The sequence below is a fragment of the Colletes latitarsis genome, chromosome 8 (assembly GCF_051014445.1).
Source record: "Colletes latitarsis isolate SP2378_abdomen chromosome 8, iyColLati1, whole genome shotgun sequence".
Taxonomy (NCBI): Eukaryota; Metazoa; Arthropoda; class Insecta; order Hymenoptera; family Colletidae; genus Colletes; species Colletes latitarsis.
This window is the reverse complement of record NC_135141.1, coordinates 31,694,392-31,717,374: the sequence shown is the minus strand read 5'-3', so window position 1 is coordinate 31,717,374 and position 22,983 is coordinate 31,694,392. Positions and strand designations below refer to the sequence as shown.

The 22,983-nt window shown below is 37.6% G+C and overlaps 5 protein-coding genes across 6 annotated transcripts in view; 3 read left to right on the top strand and 2 right to left on the bottom strand.

The window, feature by feature from the left end:
• LOC143344996 (14 kDa phosphohistidine phosphatase) overlaps positions 1-6,056 on the top strand; it is a 48,844-nt gene extending 42,788 nt beyond the window's left edge. Inside the window, exons 3-4 of one of the 2 annotated variants that reach the window (XM_076771656.1) lie at positions 4,104-4,231; positions 5,672-6,056. In XM_076771656.1, the coding sequence (XP_076627771.1) occupies positions 4,104-4,231; positions 5,672-5,764 (221 nt within the window). In that variant the 3' untranslated portion in view covers positions 5,765-6,056. The remainder of the gene's footprint in view (positions 1-4,103; positions 4,232-5,671) is intronic. The other variant, XM_076771658.1, reaches the window with a different exon arrangement.
• A 204-nt stretch (positions 6,057-6,260) lies between these two features.
• Positions 6,261-8,375, top strand: LOC143344995 (COMM domain-containing protein 5). The gene is made up of 4 exons (XM_076771655.1): positions 6,261-7,439; positions 7,515-7,707; positions 7,876-8,022; positions 8,117-8,375. Exons 1-4 carry the CDS (start codon positions 7,343-7,345, stop codon positions 8,301-8,303), a joined length of 624 nt encoding a protein of 207 aa, XP_076627770.1. The 5' UTR covers positions 6,261-7,342; the 3' UTR covers positions 8,304-8,375.
• Positions 8,376-8,663: 288 nt separating this feature from the next.
• On the top strand, positions 8,664-10,091 carry Nd-30 (NADH:ubiquinone oxidoreductase core subunit S3). Its single transcript, XM_076771654.1, has 5 exons — positions 8,664-8,817; positions 8,894-8,959; positions 9,083-9,330; positions 9,409-9,654; positions 9,739-10,091. The coding sequence occupies exons 1-5, from the start codon at positions 8,754-8,756 to the stop codon at positions 9,889-9,891; spliced, it is 777 nt and encodes a 258-aa protein (XP_076627769.1). The 5' UTR covers positions 8,664-8,753; the 3' UTR covers positions 9,892-10,091.
• Positions 10,092-10,568: 477 nt separating this feature from the next.
• Positions 10,569-19,013, bottom strand: Hrm (solute carrier family 16 member hermes). Its single transcript, XM_076771646.1, has 5 exons — positions 18,078-19,013; positions 17,270-17,482; positions 17,076-17,202; positions 16,815-16,994; positions 10,569-12,089 (listed from the first exon to the last, which is right to left on the bottom strand). Exons 1-5 carry the CDS (start codon positions 18,217-18,219, stop codon positions 10,886-10,888), a joined length of 1,866 nt encoding a protein of 621 aa, XP_076627761.1. The 5' UTR covers positions 18,220-19,013; the 3' UTR covers positions 10,569-10,885.
• Positions 19,014-21,310: 2,297 nt separating this feature from the next.
• Iscu (Iron-sulfur cluster assembly enzyme) lies at positions 21,311-22,807 on the bottom strand. The gene is made up of 4 exons (XM_076771820.1): positions 22,576-22,807; positions 22,013-22,237; positions 21,866-21,944; positions 21,311-21,656 (listed from the first exon to the last, which is right to left on the bottom strand). The coding sequence occupies exons 1-4, from the start codon at positions 22,660-22,662 to the stop codon at positions 21,571-21,573; spliced, it is 477 nt and encodes a 158-aa protein (XP_076627935.1). The 5' UTR covers positions 22,663-22,807; the 3' UTR covers positions 21,311-21,570.
• Between the last annotated feature and the right edge of the window lie 176 nt (positions 22,808-22,983).

The window sequence follows — 22,983 nt, the reverse complement described above, 5'->3', positions numbered from 1 at the left end:
TGCGGACTTCAACGATAAATCTACATTAGCAACGATGCTTCTTCTCCTGATCTCGCTACTCAAAATGGTCAATACGACGTTCAACGATCTCACAGGATCTAATTTAAATTTGATATTCTAACCGTGAGCGAAACGTAGCTTCGTCCCTGGAGCCCCTCGTTATTATTCCTTCTTCCTAGTTGAGCTCCTATCCGCCCTGATCGTAGCTCGAACTATCTTTCGATGGCGATGGGAACCGTATAGTTTAATTTAAATTTCAGCTATCGAGCGAAAAAGCACAGTTCTTTCTCTTCGACAGCCTCCCCCCTTTGCACGAACCAGCCCTTCAAAGATTTTCTTACAAAATATCTCTGTCCAAACACGTAGTTTCCTTAGCTTCCATTACGCGTCTATCTTCCAAGAACTTGCATCGAGTTACTGTTAAAATATTTAGGAATCTAACTTGTTATTTCGCCCAGCGCCTTCGTGCGAACTTGGGGACACCGATTATTCCGCTCTAATTAACTTCCTCCGACCTTTTTTCGCGCGACGAACTTTCCGCTGTTCCGCCGGTCCATCGAGTTTCTCGGTCGATTCGCAGCGTGCAGCGATCACCTTTGCTTGTTTCGCTAAAACCAGCGTTGTTACCGCGCCTGTATGCGACTTCCTGGTGCACCTGCCGTGCTCGCCGCCAGAGGGCCACGCTCTTAACTCTCTCGCAAGCGCTCGACCGTCTGTTGCTATAGACAGACTCCTCGATGGACTGCCCAATGTCTCGTCGTCCAGTCCTTTCCTTTTCTACCTTCCTACGATCTATCTCGCTTCCTCCGCGTGCAAGAGCAGCGCCCACGAACGATCTCATAATCTGCGGGGGTGCAATGTGTCTCTACTAGACAGGCACGAACGTTAAACGATGTCGTAAATCTCGCCGCCAGGGAATGGAAAACCGCGCCAATAAAATCGACCCGTCTCGTACGTATAAATCACACGATCCGGTCATCCTCGCTGAATCCACCCTGAACGCGATTATCAATATCTCAGCGAGAGGTGCTTTTTCCCGATACGCTTCTTGGGAAACTCTTTTAAACGATTTAAGACCTCGGAGACACGGGTGATCTTCCCCCCCGACGAAGGGAGCCCGAATTTTCAACGCCCCGGAAACTGGGCTCTCGCTTCACCTAGCAACCCCCGGAAGCCACTCGAGGTCCCTCTGCCTTTACCGTGTTTTGCACTTAGCGATTTACCGGGTCGTGCTTTTAGTACCCATCGAGAGACCGATAGATGCCCCTTCGTAATCGATTTCTGGTAATTTCCCACAGTATAACAACCCTGCCTCCGTCCAACCATATTGCCAACGGTATACAACGCGCGTCGGGGTTCCTGGTGGCCTATAAACGTAACCGATTCTCGGGAGAAGAATGTTCTTGCGAGGAAAAAAGGACACGTGACAAACGAGGCGTTCAGTCTTGCCCCGGTTCTGCCTCCTTGCCTCGTGAAACTTTGACGGGACAGCATTTATCTTGGTCCGTCTCGTCGGTGCGTGGCCCATTAATTCTGCATTGCTATGAGAAACTTTTGGCAACGTGGAAAGGGACCCTGTGGACGCTGCTTCGCTGGGGAGAGAACGAGAAAGATCATAGTTTTCGTGGACGACGGGGCATCGAGTAGTCGGTCGAGCGCTTGCGAGAGAGACAAGAGCGTAGCCCTCTGGTGGCGATCACGAGAGGTGACGCCACGACCCGAAAGAACGGAATTAATGCGAAACTATCGAACGCTTTGCCAAACGCATGGTTTCTATCGTTTCGAAAATACGGGGATCAATTTATTTTTTTTTTTTTTTTATATGTTGCAGACATCGATTTCCTGGCAAGTGAATGCTGCCTTCCCTTTTCAATCTCGTCCGTCCAGCGACGGGAGAAGTTTTTGCCGCGACCGTAGCTTCTGTCTCTGCGGTTTTATTCGACAGAATTCATATTAGCTCGTCGTCCATACGCCCGGACAATAAAATTGTATTTAATATGCATGGGTTCCCTTTACCGTCGAGGAAAACGAAGTTGCGTCCGATTTGTCTCGTACCCCCTCCGTTTCACGGGACCGATAGACTCGATACGAATTGGAAATCTTTTTTTCTCGATTTACCACGGTGTCCTCCCAACCTGTACACTCCCAAGCTGCCTCGAAAATATTTTTACGAATTCTACGTCGAATTGATTTTCTTCGATACACGCAAAAAAGGGTCGAAAGAAACTTGGCATTTTCTAAAGATGGCCAAGAGACGGAGGAATCTTTTTCAGAGGGATGTAGAAAGATAATTCGTTCAGGCTTTTTATCTGATCAGTTTTCTCTCGGGACGATAACATATTCTCTGTACGAACAAACAAAATAAGAACCTCGCGCGATAACGCGAAATTACTCCGAGTCTCATAGCGTCACAGAATTTCTCCTTGAGAGAAGACAATAGGAGGGAGAAACTTTCGTCAAATTCTCCTCTGTAGATTACGAAATAGAGAGCGTGTTGGTTACCCAAAACATTTTAAAATTTTGTATTTTTTCGATATACAGGGTGTTCGACCACCATGGACCATTTTTATGGGGTTTTTCTCATTTTGGCCTCTAGAATCCTCCATTAAAATTTTTCCCAGGGGTGGTCGAACACCCTATATAGATTCCCAGTCGATTTCTCACTCCTGATAAAAATTTGGACCAACTTTTGGAGCCCCAAGCTCCATTGGAAAATTGTTTTCTCGAGAGGGAATGGAAATGGGCGAAAAAGCTGAAAAATTCTCGAGTCCAATTACTATTCCAAGCAACGTTTTCTGCGTTTACACGCGATACACCGTGTTCGAAACCAGCTCAAAGGATGTCACGGCCATAGTGAATTAGCTGGCACGCGTATACGCTTAATTCGATACGTTCACGACATGGTTGGTTGAGAGCAAAGCTTCTCAGTTGGTTCGAGTCTTAAGCTTTTGCGGTTCGGACATATCTCACGGAATATTCAGCGCCTAAAACAGCTTTAATACTCTGTACGATTCGTTTACATTTGAAACGACGCAATCTACTGTACAGAGAAAAGAAGATGGCACTCGTGCTAGGTCAGATATTATAATCGGCCTTCGAAAAGCAAAATTGACATTGATATAAAACGTTTTAAAAATTTTTTACAAATAATGTATATGTATCGAAATAATTATAAAATTATAAGACATATAATCATCATTATCCGGGAGCAGATCACGCTCAAAATCTAATCAAACCTTGAAACGAGAACGTAAAATTTAAATGTAAAGTTTCATTGAAATTCATTCAGCCGTTTAGACGGTCATGTTAATAGCATAGAAACAAAAAAAAATGTCTTTTTTATTAATAGTCACAATATTTTCGAAATTTTTTTTTCATTATGGCATCTTATACCTTAGATAGGTCGGAAAGTAAAAATGCTGGGCAGTCGAGACTTGGAATCGTATGCCGATTATCGCGAGGTCGTATTTCAGCTGTTTCTCTTTCACAAGAGCAAGAAGGAAAGGCTCACACTAGCGTTCTTTATCGTTTTGATCTGGCCACACTGCTGGTAGTCCTCAGCAGTGTAATAAACGAGAGTTGGTAACGCTGGACGAACAGATAAAGCGTGTGGTGCGTGTGAGCGTTCTTCTTGCGAGAGAATAAATAGTAAAACCCTAAAAAGTATTATTCCGTTCGATAGTAGGAAAGAGATCACGTTATTTTTGTGTCTTAACTATTAAGTTTTTTGTATATTTGCAATTAAAACGGTGAAAAAATTCTGAAAACAGTTCATTCCCCGCGATGTGAAAACCTAACCTTCAATACATCGATACAAGCGACGCCGTTTCCATCTAAATCGTTCCACCGAGCAATAAAGATTTAATCGACGCGTCTTACGGGCGGAAAGGTCAGAAATTTCCCTCCTCTTTGTTTCCTGGCTGCGGTTTTCCCTGTTTAATGTCCTCGTAAAGATTTTTATCGTCGCCAGATTAACTCACCGCAGTCAATTATAAGCTAAGTTTGTTATACAGCTTTCGTATTACAATATAATTTCATAGCACGCCTACGGTTTAACGCGAGTAATCTCTTGTATAAACGAGTCGTTCGCTTCTTTGTTCCAGCTGACATTTTCGATATAATTACCAGCCAGTTGGCGGAAAACCGTAGCTTGCAAGCAGAGTGCCTGGGTGGCGGAAGAATCGTGCACGACCCCGACGAAAAGACCCTAAACGTCTACGGATACTCTCAGGTGGGTTGCGGAATTAATACGTCCTAACGAACTTCGTCGCTTCGTCGATCTAATCGATCAAAGAACGTCTCTATTGAATCGTTCGCCACCTCTAGGTTAGGTGCAAGAACCTTCACACCCTCCAGTATTCAAAACGCTCGTCGACGAGTCGTTTCCAGGACACGATTCTAACCGTGGCGACATTAGTTTTACATTTACAGAAAGGAATTAAAAATTTTCCACCAACAGCTAGTTTATTTCCCCTAGCCAATTTCCTCGAACTTTCGCGATCGAAATGGCGGGAAATCGATCTCGTTTTGGCGCCTCGTCGATCTAATCGATCAAAGAACGTCTCTATTGAATCGTTCGCCACCTCTAGGTTAGGTGCAAGAACCTTTACACCCTCCAGTATTCAAAACACTCGTCGACGATTCTAACCGTGGCGATATTAGTATTACATTTACAGAAAGAAGAATTAAAAATTTTCCACCAACAGCTAGTTTATTTCCCCTAGCCAATTCCCTCGAACTTTCGCGATCGAAATGGCGGGAAATCGATCTCGTTTTGGCGCGACATCCGCGCCGTGTTCCGCCGGAAGTAGTTACCGCGTTTACGAGTCAGATGGTGCGAATCAATTCGGAGGGAAACGTAACCTAACTTTCTCGAAACATCTTGTTCGAAGAGAATCGAGTCGTCTTCGGTAAAAAACAGAGACGTTCGCGAAATCCGTGTTCCACGAAGATACCAAAATCGATTAGAAAGGAGATTCGGGATAAGGGTGATGAATTGAAACGAGCTTTCACGTGGGGAAACAAAAAAACATGGATCGAAACTTTATTAGAGTAGTGGGAGGAAAACGCGATTAGGGCGTCTTCCAATACGCTGCGTAAAGCCTGTTATTATTTCTACCTCGATCGTTCCGCGTAATAGCGTTACAGTATTATTAATTAAAGGAAGAAATTAGTTCGACAAAGTAACGCGGCTCAGAGCAATCGGGATAAATATGTTACCAGGGTGATTTGTATGATTAAAGGCGTTCTGGCGTCGCGGCGATCGAACCTGGAAACTTTTGGGTTTGTTCGACGATTAAACTTTGAATTTTAAAAAATGCATGTTAATAAAAATCGCCAATTACGGCTAGAGTAAAAGTTCGAGTGGGAAATGTTTTTGAAGAACGACCTAACCTAACCCAAATTTAAATGTTAAGAAAAAGTCGTGAAATGTAATGTGTGATTGGTCGGGGTCCAAACTCGTATCGAGAGGAAGCAATTTTAACATCGCCTAGGGTATCGTTTTTTCGGACCAGGGATCAAGAGTAATTTAAAAGCCAATCATTCTCCGAAGCGTTTCATGAATACAAATGTTGCATGATACATATGCGATTGGGAAGATTGTAATTTACAAATGACGCAGTTAATTTTGGCGGGAACAAAACTATTTTAATGTTTTCTGTGCTCTCAGGGGTTCGGGAAGGCGGATCACAAGGTGTCTGTTGACATTCTGAAGAAGAAATACCCCGATTACAAGATTACTTGGTCAAACGAGGGATATTGAAATAAACCAAATAAATATTCTACGCTTCTGATATTACTCTTTCGAGTGAAACGCTACGAAAGTACCGTTACTTGTGTTAAATTAATGAAACAAAGAATTTGAACAATTGTATCGTTGATTCCCTTGTCCCCTTATTTACAGCTTAATACGTTCGCTGCCATGATGGTTACTGGTACGATGAGAAAACTGATAATTATAAAAATTTTTAATAATTCTATTGTCGTTGGAAACTAGCGTGGCTGGCGACGTGTTAAGGAGGTAGTCTAGTCTGACTCTGTGGGAAAAATAGATCTGTAATCCAATTCTTAGTTTTAAATAAACCATTTTCACAATCTAAATGATGGGCAAAGGAGCACAATATAATTTTTTATTTTCTTTATCGATGTTAAATTGGGGGTTAGGTCGGTGCCCGGATGAAATTGTCCATTTTGTACGACTTTCTAAAAAAAACAAGTGGTCAATTAAACTACTGAAATCGGTAAAGTTAGCTAACCTAGAAAAGTCTTACTACTTATTAACGATATTGTCCCATATTTGAAGAAATTATTTTTAATTCGCGACCATTAGCTCGGTGTTATCCACGATGAAGTTCTTAAAATTAAATTCGTATTTCTCCTATTCCTCGATAAATAATTATAGAAAGTATTAATCTCAATCTAACTTCAAAAAGCAAAAATACGAAATTAAAATACTATTTGATATAAAAAATAAAATTAATGTAATAATATTAATAAAAAATTTGTACATAAATCATAATAATTAATTGAAAAGAACTTCTTCAACGTGGTTAATATCGATTACCAGATCTTGCCACGAGAAGGTTGTTGCAAGTGGAGACTCGAAGATAAATAAATAAAATATTTAATGATTTTATATTTCAAGGTTTTGGCCAGGTTTTCTCGGTTTCGTCCCAGTATGCATGAAAAATATGACCAATGATTAAAATTAAACAAATGTTACGTTAATATACCCTGCAAATATTACTATCCTCGTTATAAAAGTTAACCTATGTATTTAATAAAGTTGGTTAGCTATTTCTTGCACTCGAACTAAACAAAATTGAATATCCCAATTTTTTAACAATTGGCTTCGTTATAATTTGAAATAAAAAATAGTTTTTTAATAATCTTGCAATCTCGAAATAATCTTGATCGTTTGACGACCAATTGTAGACCGTACAGTTTTCATTCCGTTAAAAAAGAATAAAATTCCTGTAATTTCATTTTAATTTAATTCTAGACGTCTAAACAATAACAATTCATACAAAACAAACAGCATATGTTTATGTGGTAGGTGATGGCATCTGTCCCTAGAAAAAGAAACTAGACTGATAAAATCTTGAACGTTTTGTTGGCGTGTAATCTCTCTGTACCATTTTACTGTGCATTTTGTCTACAAAGAAATGATTAATCTAAGTGTTAGAATGTTATCTACGAAATTAATGATCGAATGTATCTAACCTACGTATGACATAAACTCGACCAAAGGAATTAACTGTTGACTAATTACAGTGTATGTAATTCGTATTTTGATTCTGTCATCCGTGGAGCAACAATAAACAACGAATTTGTGATAAAAATGACAACTTTTCAAACTCAACTTTTGCACGCGTTAGGAAACAAAACGAAAGTTTTTTCTAAGCTAGACAAGGTGTTTGCTCGTCCTCTGATGCTGAGTAAGTTTATTTTCACTTATGCACCATAATTATGCACCTTATGCTTAAGATATTATTGAAATTTATCTTTCATAGTTGCTGTGAAAGCAATAAATCAAGAACACATAGAGGAAGGAATATTAGACAGGATAAGTCAGAAGTGTAATGTGCCAGAAGGATCTGTGGATGAATATTATTTGGTCATTTATACGATATTGAAAGTTCATTTAGGCACACTCTCTCAAGATATCAAGCATGAAGAGTTTGAAAAAACATTACAGGATTTAAAGTACATACCCCATTGCTTACGTATAATATTAAATTACACGGGTCTAAATAAAACTTTAAACGACCAATGTTTCTATCCAAATTTGTCTTCTAATCCTATAGCATATACTAACAATGTTTGACCATTAAATATACCCTGTATAATTTCTTAACTAATATTATTTTTTAGATTGCCTTTAGACTGTATCGATGATTTATCTACCATTTTGTATGGTCAGAGACGACGAAAATTAGTAGCAAGTTTGATAAATAGAACAAAATTTTATCCGCATTTAATATCTTGTAAGTGGCGTGTAGACATCACCATCTCTTCTAGGTAATTCTATATCTAGTCTAATCGATGTAAATTTTTCTATCAAGGTATATTTTTAATATCAGCCGGTATAACTTAACAAATTTTCTATTTGCAGCATTATAAATAGGGTTCTAGAGCCACATATTATAATGGAATGGACATTTGACAATGGTAAACATCAGATATTTGAATTATCTTTGTCCAAATTTCATCTACTAAGGCATGCTGTGGCAACCATACTTGTAAAAATGCAAAAGGTTGAACAACAGTGTGCTTCGAAAAATATTTTGTGTAATTGTTAATCATATCTGATTTTTATTCTTTTTCTACGTAATAATGTAAATGTAATAAAGTAATGAAATAAAACAAAGTACACTTTCCATAGACTTTCGTTCGGAGAAGTTCGTACGAATCTGTATGAATTTTAATATATTAATTGTCTTGTCTGATTTTATTTATTTCATTGAAAAATTTTCTCGATGAAAAATTTAAAATATCGAAGAAATAAATATATACGCATCTAGATTTGTTAATCGATAAAGCAACTAGTTTTATCGTAAAGAAATAATTAAACTGCCATATGCACGGCAATTAAGAATAGAAATTTTCAATTTAATTATTAACTATTGTTCGTAGAAAACCCCGCTCCTGTACGTGTTTGTCAATTTTACTCTGTAGAGTGCGTGGCAAACGAATATCGCGTATGTTTGTGTAAGTGTTCGAAGTCAGTGCTCTGGGATTTATAAGTAAAAATGACGTCTTTGTTGAGAAATTGTTTGAAGATTTCACGTAATTTTCCCGTCACAATTCCGAAATGTAAGTAAATTTATTTCGTTGATCCATAAATTTCTCTTTCGCGTATTATGTAATAAATTATTAACTGAATTGATAGGTTATCCGAATTTTCTCCCTTCGATAAGAACGTCCACCACGGTGACTGAAAAAACAGAAACACAACGTACGTAGTATCATTATTTATTGAATATTTAATCATTTAATGCCACGATGCACGATGATGATAATGCGAATATATGTCTTTTATGTATTTCTAACTTACAAAAATATTTTATTTTTCTAATAGCAACAATACGTAAACATACTCAGGTGGACTTGGAGAATTTAAAGCAATTTGGTCAGTATGTTGCCGAATGTTTACCAAAGTATGTGCAAAAGGTGCAGGTTGCTGCTGGCGACGAGCTTGAAATATTAATTGCTCCGGATGGTATTACTCCGACATTATTGTTCTTAAAAAATCATCATGCTGCTCAATTTACTTGTTTGGCAGATATGACTGCGATAGATGTTCCTACTCGTGTATATAGATTCGAGGTTAGGCTCTGTTGAATTGTTCATCGATATATTAATGTCTTCTGCAATAAATATTGTTTCGTATCTTGCAATTTCTAGCTTGTCTACAATTTGTTGTCTTTAAGATATGGCTCACGTGTTAGAGTAAAGACATATACAGATGAATTGACTCCTGTGGAATCTGTAGAAAAGATATACGATGCTGCCAATTGGTACGAAAGGGAGGTGTGGGATATGTTTGGTGTATTCTTCTCTGGTCATTCGGATCTGCGTAGAATTCTTACGGATTATGGTTTCGAAGGACATCCGATGAGGAAAGATTTTCCACTCACTGGTTATGTAGAGGTAATTTAATAATATAATTTGACATACTTTCGTAGATACTTTTAATGTATAATAAGCAATATAAAACGCGTATTCCTATGTTAGGTACGCTACGACGACGAAAAGAAGAGGGTGGTATGTGAGCCATTAGAATTGGCACAAGAATTTCGTAGATTCGAATTATCTGCACCTTGGGAACAGTTCCCCAATTTCCGATCACTTCCATCTTCTTCCGAAGATGAACCGAAAAAAAAATAAGTCATACAATATAGTTGATGTTTTTTGATAGCTTGAAGGAAAAGAAATTTCATTTTGTCGAAATTTTGCACATAGAAAGTATATAAAATCGTAGAGAAAGGGCCACTTTTTAATTCTCATTTTACCATTCGGTTGGTAATATGATTATCATTATTATTATTAGTATACCCTTGAATAAAGCAGGTACAAACTATTAATAATTATTTTTATTAATCTTGGGAATATAAGTAGTTGCCCAATTTTATAGGATGCTACAAAATCAGATATGCATACTTCGTGTCATTATTTATTTTACATATTGTATAGTATTATAAATGTAATTTATTAATTACAAAGTGCTTATTTCTTACTTTTAAGGCATATTTTTCGGTGAATTGTAAACAAATCTAATCGATAACAAAATTGACTGACCCTATTTTAAATGTCCAAGTGTTTTTTGTAACAGTTAGGAATTATATACATGCTTATCCCTTTCTCAAGGGAAGTGTAAAAACAAGAACTTTCTTTCTTCACAGTTAACGTACATGCTAAGATAATTAACGTGCACTAAATTATATTATTGCATTCTGTTTTTAAGTTACAATAGCACCAGCAGCCAGTGCGCTTTGATCTAAGTACTTAGTTACTCCTATGTGGTTTCTTTTAGTATTTAATAAGAACTTACTTCCAAAGAGTAATTTTCTTTTATTTTTTTTTCGCACTCGTAAGGCAAGATACTTTCCAATTTGGAGAAAAGAGAAACTTTCGTGTTTCATAAAAATATATCTTTTTGAAAATTGTTTCCCAACAAATCACCTGAAAATGTGCGCGTGGATCGTAACGTCATCACAGTGCCAGTAGAATATACAATAACATTCATTCTAACATCACAGTATTTCATAATTATGTACTTGTTATTATTATTATACCGAGACAACGCTATATGAACTTCTACAATAATCGTACAATTAAAAACTCTTCTCGTTCCGCGAGACGGTGAAGATTTGGACGCGAACTATAATTTCTCGACCGGGCTCGATTTCTCCAGCGCGTCTTGTCGCTTTCTAATGAACGGCATGAAACCCCACAGCGACGCGCCAACGACTAAAATTATACCTAGTATGCTGAATATCGGACCGTAGCTACCGATTTGTTCGTATATAAGGCCGCAAATTGGCGGGCCGATCAGCTGTATGATACCGTTCACGAACAACGAGATACCGTACGAAGACGTTAGCTTCTCCGTGCCCAGCATGTCGGCCATGATAACCGCGGTGATGCCGACGTAGATGCCGGACGCCAGACCGAATATACCGCAATAGACCGATAGCATTACGTAGTCCGTGGCTACGGGCAACACGGCCAACGAGATCCCAGAGATGAACAAACCTCCAACGAAGTACCAATGCTTCGGCATTATCGATACGTCGGAGAGAGCGGAACCGCCGATACGTCCTATTAAATCTAAAATCGACACTATCGAGAGAAGAAGGGAAGACCTGTTCTTGTCGAACTTCAACGAGTTCGCGTAAGCGGGAAGTAGTATGACGAAATTCGTGTAGCTGACGGCGTTCGTCGAGTTTGAGATCAGAATGACGAGATATATCGGGTCCTTCAGCAAACTGAAATCGAAGAACTTGTTCCGCGGTTTCTCCTCGACTTTGCTCGTCTCGTCGGTGGTCTTTCTCGTGAACGTGCTCGATATAGCGTTCAACGTCAGCGTGGATGCCCTCTCCGGATGCAACGCGGAGAGAGTGCTCCCGTGATACGGCGTGCTAATGTAATTGAACGACGATGTGCTCGGCGACTGGAACGGCGACTTGCGTCTTGATAGCTTGCCAAGGTCACCGCCGCGCTCCGGCACCGCGTGCAACGCTGGCGTGCTGTGCATCTGACCCGTTATCTCGCGTCCGGTCGGCATGCTTATCTTTCTCGTCCTCGTCTGCACCGGCGTGTTCTTATAATATTCTAATGCGACGCTGGACGCGCTCTTTGGTACTATCGGCGCAGCCTTCTCGCTCGAGTCCGCGGAAGAAATCATACAACTTAATTTCTTCTCGTCCTCGGGACTAGTTACGATTATCGATGCGGCTTCCAAGTCGTCGTCGTTCGACTTGGTCGACGTCGAAGCGGGCACCATGTGTCTTTCCACCGGTTCGTATAACAGAGCACTCGCCCATACATTCAAAGTGACAGCACCCATTATTAATACCGCGCCTCTGTAAAAAAGCAAAATAAACTTTAGCACAATCCGTTCTGTCCATTGTCAGGAACGCGATAGCTTACAATATCGTCATCAGGATATTCCATGGCTGTCAGGGGGGGGGAAAAGAAAAGAATCGGAACGAACATTAGTGAATCTCGGACGCTGCTTCGAACTCGGGTTACAAACACCTAACGACACATGACGTAAGGCGCGTTAATTTTTCTAGACAACCTCTTCGAACTTTTTTCGGACAATTAATATCACGTTCGTAAATTGCGAATGTTACATCCAAGTTACAAGTTAATGGAATGACTATACAAATACTATTCGTTTGATAATTGTACAAGTATGGAATGGAACAGGAAATATTTTTTCAAATATTTGATGATCTTATAAGGATCTTAATGTAAATGACTATGATGTAATAAAATGAAAAATAATTAAGAAGATAACAAATACAAGCGTTTATAGAAACGCTTTATTCTTTATATTCCTTTGCATAACGTCTCGATTACATAATTAGAACATATAAAATTTCTTATCGTTATAAGTTGTAAAAAAAAAGATATATATATAAAAGTTAATACCATGAATTACAGGTACTCCACAGATACAGTTCCGCTAATACAGTCTGTAGTAATTAATCCATATAACATACGAGACATTGTCGTCGACATTACAAGTAAATTAATTCCATGTACTTTGTAAATTATCACAGATTAAAAATATCACAATAAAGTCTTATATATTCCAAAATATACGAGACTTAAGTTTAATACTATTTTTACATGACTGATTTAAACAATTTACAAGGTAGTAGCACAAGTATCTCAGAGTCTAGTGCGCCGTAATTATTCTTCAATTAGAACACAGATAGACAATGACATACCCGATTTTGCGCGTCAATCTGAAACAGTTAATATACATAAAACACAAACAAGTAGGGAACTAGTGACTCAGATGCGTTCGTGCAGAACATACAAACAGCTCGAGTGATTAGAGTAACGCAAAAATGTTTGAAATTTCGTGAGAAAATTAAAAAAAAAAATAATAATAATCGAAGAATGCGCGAAACTTGTATTCGCGTTTTTAAATGTGGAATCGGTACGGAAGCTATGCTTTTTAGCGTGTTTCAGATCGCGTACAATATTCTTTGCGTTATGAGAAGTTCATCTTCTTCGAAATTCGCATTTTGTCCCTATCCTCTTCCACGGAACACATTTCTTCTGGAACAAAAGAAAAATAAAGGGAACGCTTAGACAGAACAGAGATTTCGATCTTACGTATCTATTCAGCGTATTGTTCAAGTGAACTGTATATATATATATATATATATTTATATATATGTATATATATTATATACAGAGTGTTCGGCCACACCTGGGAAAAATTTTAATGGGGGATTCTAGAGGCCAAAATAAGACGAAAATCAAGAATACCAATTTGTTGATGGAGGCTTCGTTAAAAAGTTATCAACAATTAAATTCAAAAATTTCAAATCGTTCTGGAAAAATTATTTTCAATTGCGGGGGTTAATTACAATCATTTTTGGTCATTACGCATACCTCCGAAATCCTATCCACTTTCGAGAAAAAAAATCGAGTAGGTGGTGAAATTTTTCGGCGAAAAAAAATTTTTTTAAATCGTTTTGGAAAAATTATTTTTAGTTGCAGGGATCAATTGCAAGCATTTTTGGTCAACAGACATATCCCCGAAATCCTACCCACTTTCTAGAAAAAAATTCGAGAAGGTACTGAAATTTTTAGACGAAATTCAAAAATTTCAAATCATACTAAAAAAATTATATTTAGTTGCAGGGGTCAATTACAATCATTTTTGGTGAATAGACATACCCCCGAAATCCTATCCACTTTCGAGAAAAAAATTCAGTATTGGCGGAACCTTAAACGTTAATAACTGTTTAACGAAGCCTCCATCAACAAATTGGTATTCTTGATTTTCGTCTTATTTTGGCCTCTAGAATCCTCCATTAAAATTTTTCCCAGGGATGGCCGAACACCCTGTACATGTAAATATAAATAAAATGGTTTTACGTTCAATTTGTCACGCGTATCGCGTTCCACAAATTAGCGGCGATTAGAATTTATTCGATACGCGAGATATTCGTTATTTAACGACCATAAATTCTCTCGTCGAATAGTCATTTCGACGCGCAGCACAGTGTGCCTCGTTTGCTGGAAAGAAAACTGTAAAATAAATGATGACAACACACCAAGTGCAATTTTGACTTTGACTTACATTGAACTATCAACTAGCATACACTTATATTTGTTGATTAATTGATAACGCCGTCTACCCACACGTTCACCTTCCCGGTAAATAAACAATGAAACAAGAAATACGCTCGCAATGGGCATTCGTCTCGACCGAAAAGATAAAATTATTAATTTCTTTTTCTCTTCGATTAAAAGCCATCACCTCCTGTTCGGTCGTCGCAAATTTCAGAACAATAAAATTGAACGGATTATTCAATTTTATCGTTCGTATTATTTTTTATTCTTTTTTTTTTTTTTTAAGTCGCGACACCGTTCAACACCAAACACGTGAGCATCACGCGTTTGCTCCATAATGCGTGCACGTAAAAATGTGCAAGTACTTTCAACGTCAAACCGTACGTTTCCGTGGTCTCTCGCGAACGTGATTATTACGTATGCACACAACAAAAGATTTGCATATACACAATTACTTGCCTCGCCGGCTGATAATTCCGTCGATTTATTTTTCGCTTCCTGTTTCGACGAGCACGAAAAGCAAATTCGTTTTCAAAATTACAAAAAAAAAAAAAGTGTCATCTTCTACGTAGACGTTCGTATTTTATTTTCGATTAAAAATAAAATCCCGTGGTACGTGTTTGCACCAAACCAACGAATGGGAACCATTTGGCGATGGAAGGTCACGTATGAACACTAATGGCCGCGCGTATCACACGAAGGCCATTGTCCGTCACCACTGATATTGTAGACCAAAGTGAGATACACGAAAATGCTAGGAATATAAATGTAACTTCAACAAACGTAATAAGTTGAATGCATGACGAAATGGTGACTGATACGGTAGCTCTAAAAGTCACGTATACGTGACAGCGGCCGTTAAAGCGTCAAGGTCAAATATTAAGCTTATCGTCGGCAGTATCAGAGTAAAATATACAAGTACGTGGTTATTAAATAAAGTAGACGATAAGATATTTTTAAACGTGACAATAAATGACAGAGGAGGGGGTGGGGACAAAATCAGGCGAATTTAGTGTAAACGATGAAGCAAATCGCGGACTCGTGATCGCAAGAGGATCGCGTACGAAGCCTTTAACACGTTGGCTGCCACACCAACACCGTGCAATTTTTTGGGCGACCAAAACTTTGACTTTATACAATCCTAAACCACACAAATTAAAATTTGTGTTAACACTAATTTTCGTAACTTAGCTAAAGTTCATGAATCCTATTCATATTTATTTTCCTTAACATTTGCTTTAGTTCCATAGTTAAAAATCCTGTCACCCATATGTGGATGACGTGGCAGTCAAAGTGTTAAAGGAATCACCCGGTCAAGGAAGTCGTCTTTATTAAGTTGAAGGTCACCAAGAGAAGCTCCTTACGATCGTACGGCCCACGGTGTACTTGCGTCCTTTTTTTATTTTTTATTGCGGTCACATTGCGGTTGGTTCTAATTTAAAATAGTGGAAAAACATATTACTCAAAAATGTTCGATGATGGGAAAACGATTCTGGTACATTTTAACTGATACAAATAAACACATGGAACGAAAAGAGAAAAAAAAAAGATAAAAAAATAAATAAACGCATTTAACGGAATATGTTTCTTACCTAAACACGCCAAAAGCGGCTCGTTATTTATGACCTCAGTTGCAGACATCGGGTTAGTATATAAATTTTCTCGATTACAACAGCGAAATGAGTAATTCATCGCGGGTCCTAGCAATTCTTCTACAATCGATGATGTTTCTTTACACGTGTGTACACTTTACCGTGCAAACGTCGAACGTTTAATGCTCGTTATTTTTAGCGATAACACGTCTGATAGAAAAGCTGTAAAACAGCTATAAAAGCTGTAAATTTTACAGAGATATATAATAGTATTGTTTGCATAAATTCACGCGTGGTTTATCTGAACATACCGGCGAAAGAAACTTTCTGAACATGCACATCAACCAACTTCACATTTATTTAATAAATTGTAATAATGATGTATAAATACTCACCAAATATAATCTTCACAAAATATTACGACAATAACACTTTATTTACAGATCTTCACGAGAACGAGAAGATGCACGTAAATAATACACAAATGTCTTGTATCTTTGTAACACACTTTTTCTTTTAATGTTACAAATTACATCAAATGGGACAATTAAGGCCACAAATCACAGATACATTAAATTTTGTCAAAATTAATTAAAATTAATGTACGAAAGCGTATTTTAATTTTGTTATTTCGTTTAGGGTGATTGAAAAAAATTAGTTGTAAATTCAAATGAAAACATATTCGAAACAATTTAAATACATAACATATCATTATTATATCAATTCAACCCAAAGAAATGCTGTTAAACAAATGCATATCGAAAATATGATAAAAGTCTCAACTTTCATTTTCAATAATACATAATGATTTCCTGTTTTTAAAATTACAAGTTTAATATTTATCAGGAAAATAGAGTCATACCTGTTTACTCATACATGTAACAAAAGACATACCTGTATCCATATTCTCGTAGAAGAACTCCAAGAATGGGAGGAAGGAATATAGAACCCAGTGCACTACCAGATATACAGAGTCCATTTGCAAGCCCACGTAACCGTACAAAGTAAGAAGTTACAATGTACACTGTTGGTGGGAAAGCCAGTCCTGCCCCAATTCCTACCAGAACACCATAACTGAAAGCAAAGCAGGTAATGATTATATTTAAAGCAATATATATTGAAAATATGCTTTTTCATTAATGGCAATACAATTACCTAATACATAAAAAGGCCACAGAGTTTGCAAAATAGCTCAGCATCATTCCTGCAGCAGCAAATGTTCCCCCTAGGAGAGTTACCGTACGATAGGAGTATTTAACTGACAATACACTGGAAAGAGGTCCTATAGAAATAAATAATACAAGTTAATATTTTAATTTACTATTTTAGATGTTTAATAAAAATCTTACCAAGCGAACTATATAGAAAATAGCACAAAGCTGGTATCCAAGCAGCTGTAGCAGGTGATGTATCAAAAACTTCAAGAAATTCAACAAACAGAACACCAAATGATTTTACTGTTCCAGGGATAAGAAGATTGACCATGACAGATGCTAAAAGTACAAGCCAACCCCATCCTCCATCTGGTGGAACTAATTCTTCTTCAACTGTTACATTTTTAACTGAAGAACAAAACAATTACTAGTTCAATAATAATACATCTCTGTTAGAAGGACTACCAAAGGATCATATTATTTATTTTATTGTTTAAAAATCTACATTATACATCTAATACTATTTTTGTTTACAGTTAAAGGACAAAGATAAATGTTGAAATGCTTTCTAATCTTAGAGTATAAAAATTTTCGAATAATAAATAAAAGATAAACAACTGTTAAATCGAATAATCGTCGCGAATAAATCGTTATAAATTGCTTTCATTCAAATTTTGATCTTGGATGCCACGTCTAAAACTATTTTTGGCCCTAAATATTTTACAAACTTCATTCCGTTCAACAAGTAAAAACAAAAAAGAGGAACAAGTTAAAAATCAATGACTCTGATAAATCTATTGATAGAATTTATCCAGGAAAGTTTAAGTATCAACAGCCGAAGCGTAACATATTTTTAGGCATCGACGCACAAATTAATAACACGGAACGTTGTTACCCTTATTTCCGTTTAGTTCGTCAAGACTTAAACTACGAATGTAAAAAAAAAATTAAATGCCCATCGGATCATTCGAAAAGGATAAATGAATTAAAATATAAAATTTACCTTGCTTGTTGGTCCCGTTGAGATTAGCTTTCTTCTCGTTTTCCGCACTCTGCGACACAAGCTTGTAATTTCCCTTGCCTTTGCTTGCCCCGAATTTGATGTTGATTCCATTGTCTTGATCTTGGACTCGTTGCATTGTCATCGACCTTTTCTTTCACGTTCACACTCGCGCGCGCGCGCATATACACATGTATCTACGTACGAATATATTTGTACAAAGGAAAAGCGAAACCGATCGCCGATATCGCGAGGACAGAAAATCTAACGCACGATCGCGTTGCACGGTCGTCGCATACGCGTTGCACGCAACGGAAAACACGGAGAAACGAAAAAGAAAAACGACAGCTAACAGATACACGCTGAATTACGAACACCGAACAGATATCGCTAGGCCCTGCAAACGCACCGATATCAATGTTCACAAACTGCAGGATCAGCAGTTGCGTCCTCCTCCCCGATTACTTCGGACTTCATCAATTTCAATCTGATGCTGGTCACACCTACGTCGCGGTTCGTTTTGTTCCCCTGATAAGGTGAACCTCTTCGTGATCCGGTCATAGACCTTTTCTCCGTTAACGATCTCCTTCGAAATAAAGGAAAATATCCGCGATGCAATTGACCCGACGCCACCGCCAACGATCCGCAATGCGCCGATGTTGCGAGCAATTTAACAACTGCTTTCGCACCACCGCCCGTATCTCTTGCTCCCGATACTTTGTCAAATTGCATAGAGCACACGAACAATCGCATGTATACGGGATTCTCAAGCACGGTTCACTGTCATCCCCGTATAGAATCAACGATATCCACCACCCGCGATGCCACACGCGCTACCAAAACAGCACCTCCGTCACGGAACGACCGATCAGCTGTGTATCACGCAGGGCCGTTTGCCACTACTTCATCCTGTCCCCCACCATATTTCCCCCCTCGTCCTCCCGTTTCGCTCTTCCCTCCAGCCGTTCCTCGATTCTCCCACCCTTTCGAATGGGTATACTCTCTTTGTGCTTCTCCTTTCCTGTTTCTAGCTCTCTTTATTACCTTCTATGCGTCGAGACTGCATAAAGGAAAACAGAATAAACCGAGGAACAAGAGAATGGAAAATTACAACGGACACAAGGGAGAACGATCCGAGGGGGGGGCCAATGTAGGAGTTTGTCCTCTCACCGGAACGCCCCGTACGAATTTGATGTTTGTTGCGCGCGAATGCGTCCCACTTCGGGAATAGAGAAATCGAGGTAGGAAAAACAAGCGTCGAACGCGATAAGCCTTCCTCGTGCCCGATATTGAATACCAATCGTGAAAGAAAAAAACGCCTCTTTATCGTCACGGGACGATTTGCGTTCCGGCTTATCGCGAAAAGGTAAATTCTAAACGTCCTATCGGTGGGTTTACTAACCTCTTGAAAAATCACTATCAGTCCCTTTCGGGAGGTTTCGACGAACCAACTTCGAGGTATCGCGTCTGTTTAACGTGTCTCGATAGCAGATGGATTTATGGGTTCTCGACAAATAAAAACAACTCGTTAAGAATTCGTTACATATTCAACGAATATATCGACGCGTGAATTGTCATTCGTACGTTGACCCAAATTTTTATGAAAAATGTACGTATCGTATATGTTTTACGAATAATGTACGATTGTTTGAACTGTAAAATGATTTATGTAAACTGCAAAGCGAATGATTATTAACGTAGACCTATGTAAACAATTTCTACGCAGTCACTGCTTTGTTACGTAGCGAGGCAAGATTCTATCGTTTCAATCATATCGCGCATTGCTGACACCGTGTTTGTCAGAGAAGTTATTGCGTGTACACACATTTGACGATGACTGTTCAGGGAATTAGAACGAAATATTTGTAATGGCGCGTGTACAACACGTGTTCAGCCGGACAATACCGGATCACTGTTTCACAAATTCTGATATTAAAAACGATATTACATACTTTTTCTTACTCGTAAAAAAAAAGGAAAATAAATTAATTTCATTTAAAGAAAGAAATATTGATAATAGGCATTACGTACAATTTATGTAACATCAAAGAGAAGGTACTATTGATGTCTAACATCGAAAAGTTTACGTTTCTCGAAGTCGAAGAAATTTTACCCAATCAAGCCAAATGATCCACTTATTTCGAGTACCTTCGAAGTGTCATACTTGACTTTTTATCACTTTCGTTATATGGAACGTATACGCGATTTTATATTGATGTATCCATTATATACGTAACAGATATCTTCGTTGAATCTACAGAATTGCGATAAGCGCGTTTGAAATATTTCCAATGGTTGAAAACACGCTACATTTTTCTGATTATATAATTTCATATTTTATAATACGCCTTTTACTTAACAGTTCGACTCGATAGTTAATGAAAAAAACATTTGACGAAACCGAGACCAATACGCGTCTATCTCGCATCGATAAGAGTAGTTCTAATCGACGACGATATATTGTTGACAATGTGAAAATTCATAGTCAATGCGAATTACGAATTAACGAGCTAATTGTTCCTCCTCGCAAATTATCTTGAAACGCGCAATTGACAGTAGTAACTGCATATGACTCAGTTTATATTCGTTCTCATTAAGCATCAATTGGTATTATAGCGATGGCAGTTAAAAAGGGATGTTCGAGCCGCTGGTCCGACTCGCTGTCGAACTCACGCGTGCAACGCGTCCATTTTAATCGCTCGAATCGATGTCTTATTCTTGGAAACCTCTCTCTGAGAATGTAATTCTGCTATACGGATAAAGATACAGGAAACCGAGTAAATATTTGATCGAGTATCGCGGCTACGAGGAAATAGCAATGAATTTCTGCTGTTACACGTTTTATTGTGCACCCGATTGCAGAGTACGCGGGGAGTTATTATTGCACAAACATTGACAAAAGTCGAGAGAATCTACGGAATCGTAAAACGATTTTCATCGCAGAGTTCATTTACGAAAAAAAAAAACGATTATTTCTGATCGGTTTCAGAAATTCCCTGCCTTGCACGAAGTCATTGTTACTATCGAGTTTTCGTGGCAATCTTTACAAAATAAAATATATCGATAAGCAGTACAACTCCCGCTTCCCTCGCCCCGCCATCGCCGCGTTAGTACGTCATCGTCGGTAGCATAATAAGTTCGCGTCAAAATAAGTTGTACCAATAAACGTGCGCATCATTAAGCTAATAGTTTAATTAACAAACGCATTAATATGTAAATAAGTGTTATATACTGAGTAATTTTTTAATTAAATATATTTATTTACTGTCATAAAAGAAAATATAACACAGCTGATTATTTCTACACGGAACTTTAAATATACATTGAAATACAATATTTCTTTTTATTTTGTGATCATAGTTCATAATTTATCAATACTTTAGAATTTCTAAGCGTATAGTGACGGCTAACATACACTAGCTACAGTAACCATGAGTAATATGTTACATAATTGTATGTTTCTTACTATTATGTAGAATATATCAGATATTCAAGTTTAAGCTGAAGTATTATCTTTTGATTTTGCCTGTTGCTTTATACGATAATCTGACAAAGCAGCCTTAATTGCATCTTCTGCAAGCACTACAATACAAAAAAAAAAAGAGTTAAATTCGTAATTTATTTTAATTGTCAAATTTTTTATTGAAATATATATTCTATTTTATGGAATTTAATGCAGCAAATATCAGTATAGTCAACTACTAATTCTTAAAAATTCTTTTCAACATATACAATAGCTTTTGTACTTCAAAAATAATAAAATGATATATTTAATGATAAATGTTACTTACTTGAACAGTGTAGCTTGACAGGTGGTAAGCACAATTCTTTAGCAATGTCAGTATTTTTTAGCTTCAATGCTTCATCAACCTATAATACAAATCACTCGATTATTCATATATTATTTAGGGTACTTACAAAAGTATAGCATTACTTACTGTCTTTCCTTTAACCCATTCTGTAGCTAATGAGCTAGAGGCAATAGCAGATCCACAACCAAAAGTTTTGAACTTAGCATCGACGATCTTTCCATTCTCATCAACTTTGATCTGCAGTTTCATTACATCCCCACAAGCTGGTGCACCTACAAGCCCAGTACCAACTTGGGTGTCATTCTTGTCCAAAGAGCCTACATTTCTTGGATTTTCATAGTGATCTAATACCTAGAAAATTACGACGAAGAATAGTAAAAACGTATTAATTTTTTTTACAATTTAGAAATCAACAGCTTGTGCATCTTAAATATCTAGGAAATTACATACGAAATTTAAGACAGTATATCAACATAACCTAATATTCTTGGAAAATCAATACGAAACGTTTATGATACAGATTTGAAACGTCGCATTTAAGAACACAAGTTTGAAACATCAAATATCAAGGTCAAATTTTCTATATACATACTCCAATAATAGACGTAACTATACGATATTGATCGCTAAAACGTACGACGTACGTTTTGACAGGTTATGAACGACAAACCAAAATTATATACACTTACATTTGGATGATAAGATACAGCTGGAACGCTGCGCGATATTAATTTGGTGGTTTTGTTAAGGACAGGCAACGAACGTAATAAAGACATCGTGCTTATGTGTGCATTGACATTGATCACCAGAAACGCTCCTTCGTCACTTTGCACAATACTCCACTTGACTTCGCTGCACCGGCACAATTGATTTTATCTTGAAGTATACGATTATTTATGTTGGCAATACGTGTAACTGGTAGCCCTGCATAAGTCTGGGGGACAAGGAAGATTAAGGAAGTATTTCGCGATTCCAATTTCTAAACAGTAATTGATTTAATGCAAAACGATATTATGTATTAGATTGATGTTAGCTTACTTCAAATAAAACATTAGAAACGATCTTCCAAACAAAAAGAATTGTTCATAGAATATCAA

Excerpts from the sequence above, each read along its gene's own strand:
- LOC143344995 (XM_076771655.1), top strand. The coding sequence starts at position 7,343 with ATGACAACTTTTCAAACTCAACTTTTGCACGCGTTAGGAAACAAAACG. Across the intron at positions 7,440-7,514 it reads TGCTCGTCCTCTGATGCTGA|TTGCTGTGAAAGCAATAAAT; the intron begins GTAAGTTTATTT and ends TATCTTTCATAG. Across the intron at positions 8,023-8,116 it reads GACATCACCATCTCTTCTAG|CATTATAAATAGGGTTCTAG; the intron begins GTAATTCTATAT and ends TTCTATTTGCAG.
- Nd-30 (XM_076771654.1), top strand. The coding sequence starts at position 8,754 with ATGACGTCTTTGTTGAGAAATTGTTTGAAGATTTCACGTAATTTTCCC. Across the intron at positions 9,331-9,408 it reads CTCGTGTATATAGATTCGAG|CTTGTCTACAATTTGTTGTC; the intron begins GTTAGGCTCTGT and ends TGCAATTTCTAG. Across the intron at positions 9,655-9,738 it reads CACTCACTGGTTATGTAGAG|GTACGCTACGACGACGAAAA; the intron begins GTAATTTAATAA and ends TTCCTATGTTAG.
- Hrm (XM_076771646.1), bottom strand. The coding sequence starts at position 18,219 with ATGACAATGCAACGAGTCCAAGATCAAGACAATGGAATCAACATCAAA. Across the intron at positions 17,203-17,269 it reads TTTTCTATATAGTTCGCTTG|GACCTCTTTCCAGTGTATTG; the intron begins GTAAGATTTTTA and ends TTATTTCTATAG. Across the intron at positions 12,090-16,814 it reads CTACGAGAATATGGATACAG|AGGCGCGGTATTAATAATGG; the intron begins GTATGTCTTTTG and ends GCTTTTTTACAG.
- Iscu (XM_076771820.1), bottom strand. The coding sequence starts at position 22,662 with ATGTCTTTATTACGTTCGTTGCCTGTCCTTAACAAAACCACCAAATTA. Across the intron at positions 21,945-22,012 it reads AATGGGTTAAAGGAAAGACA|GTTGATGAAGCATTGAAGCT; the intron begins GTAAGTAATGCT and ends TTTGTATTATAG. Across the intron at positions 21,657-21,865 it reads TGTCAAGCTACACTGTTCAA|TGCTTGCAGAAGATGCAATT; the intron begins GTAAGTAACATT and ends TTTGTATTGTAG.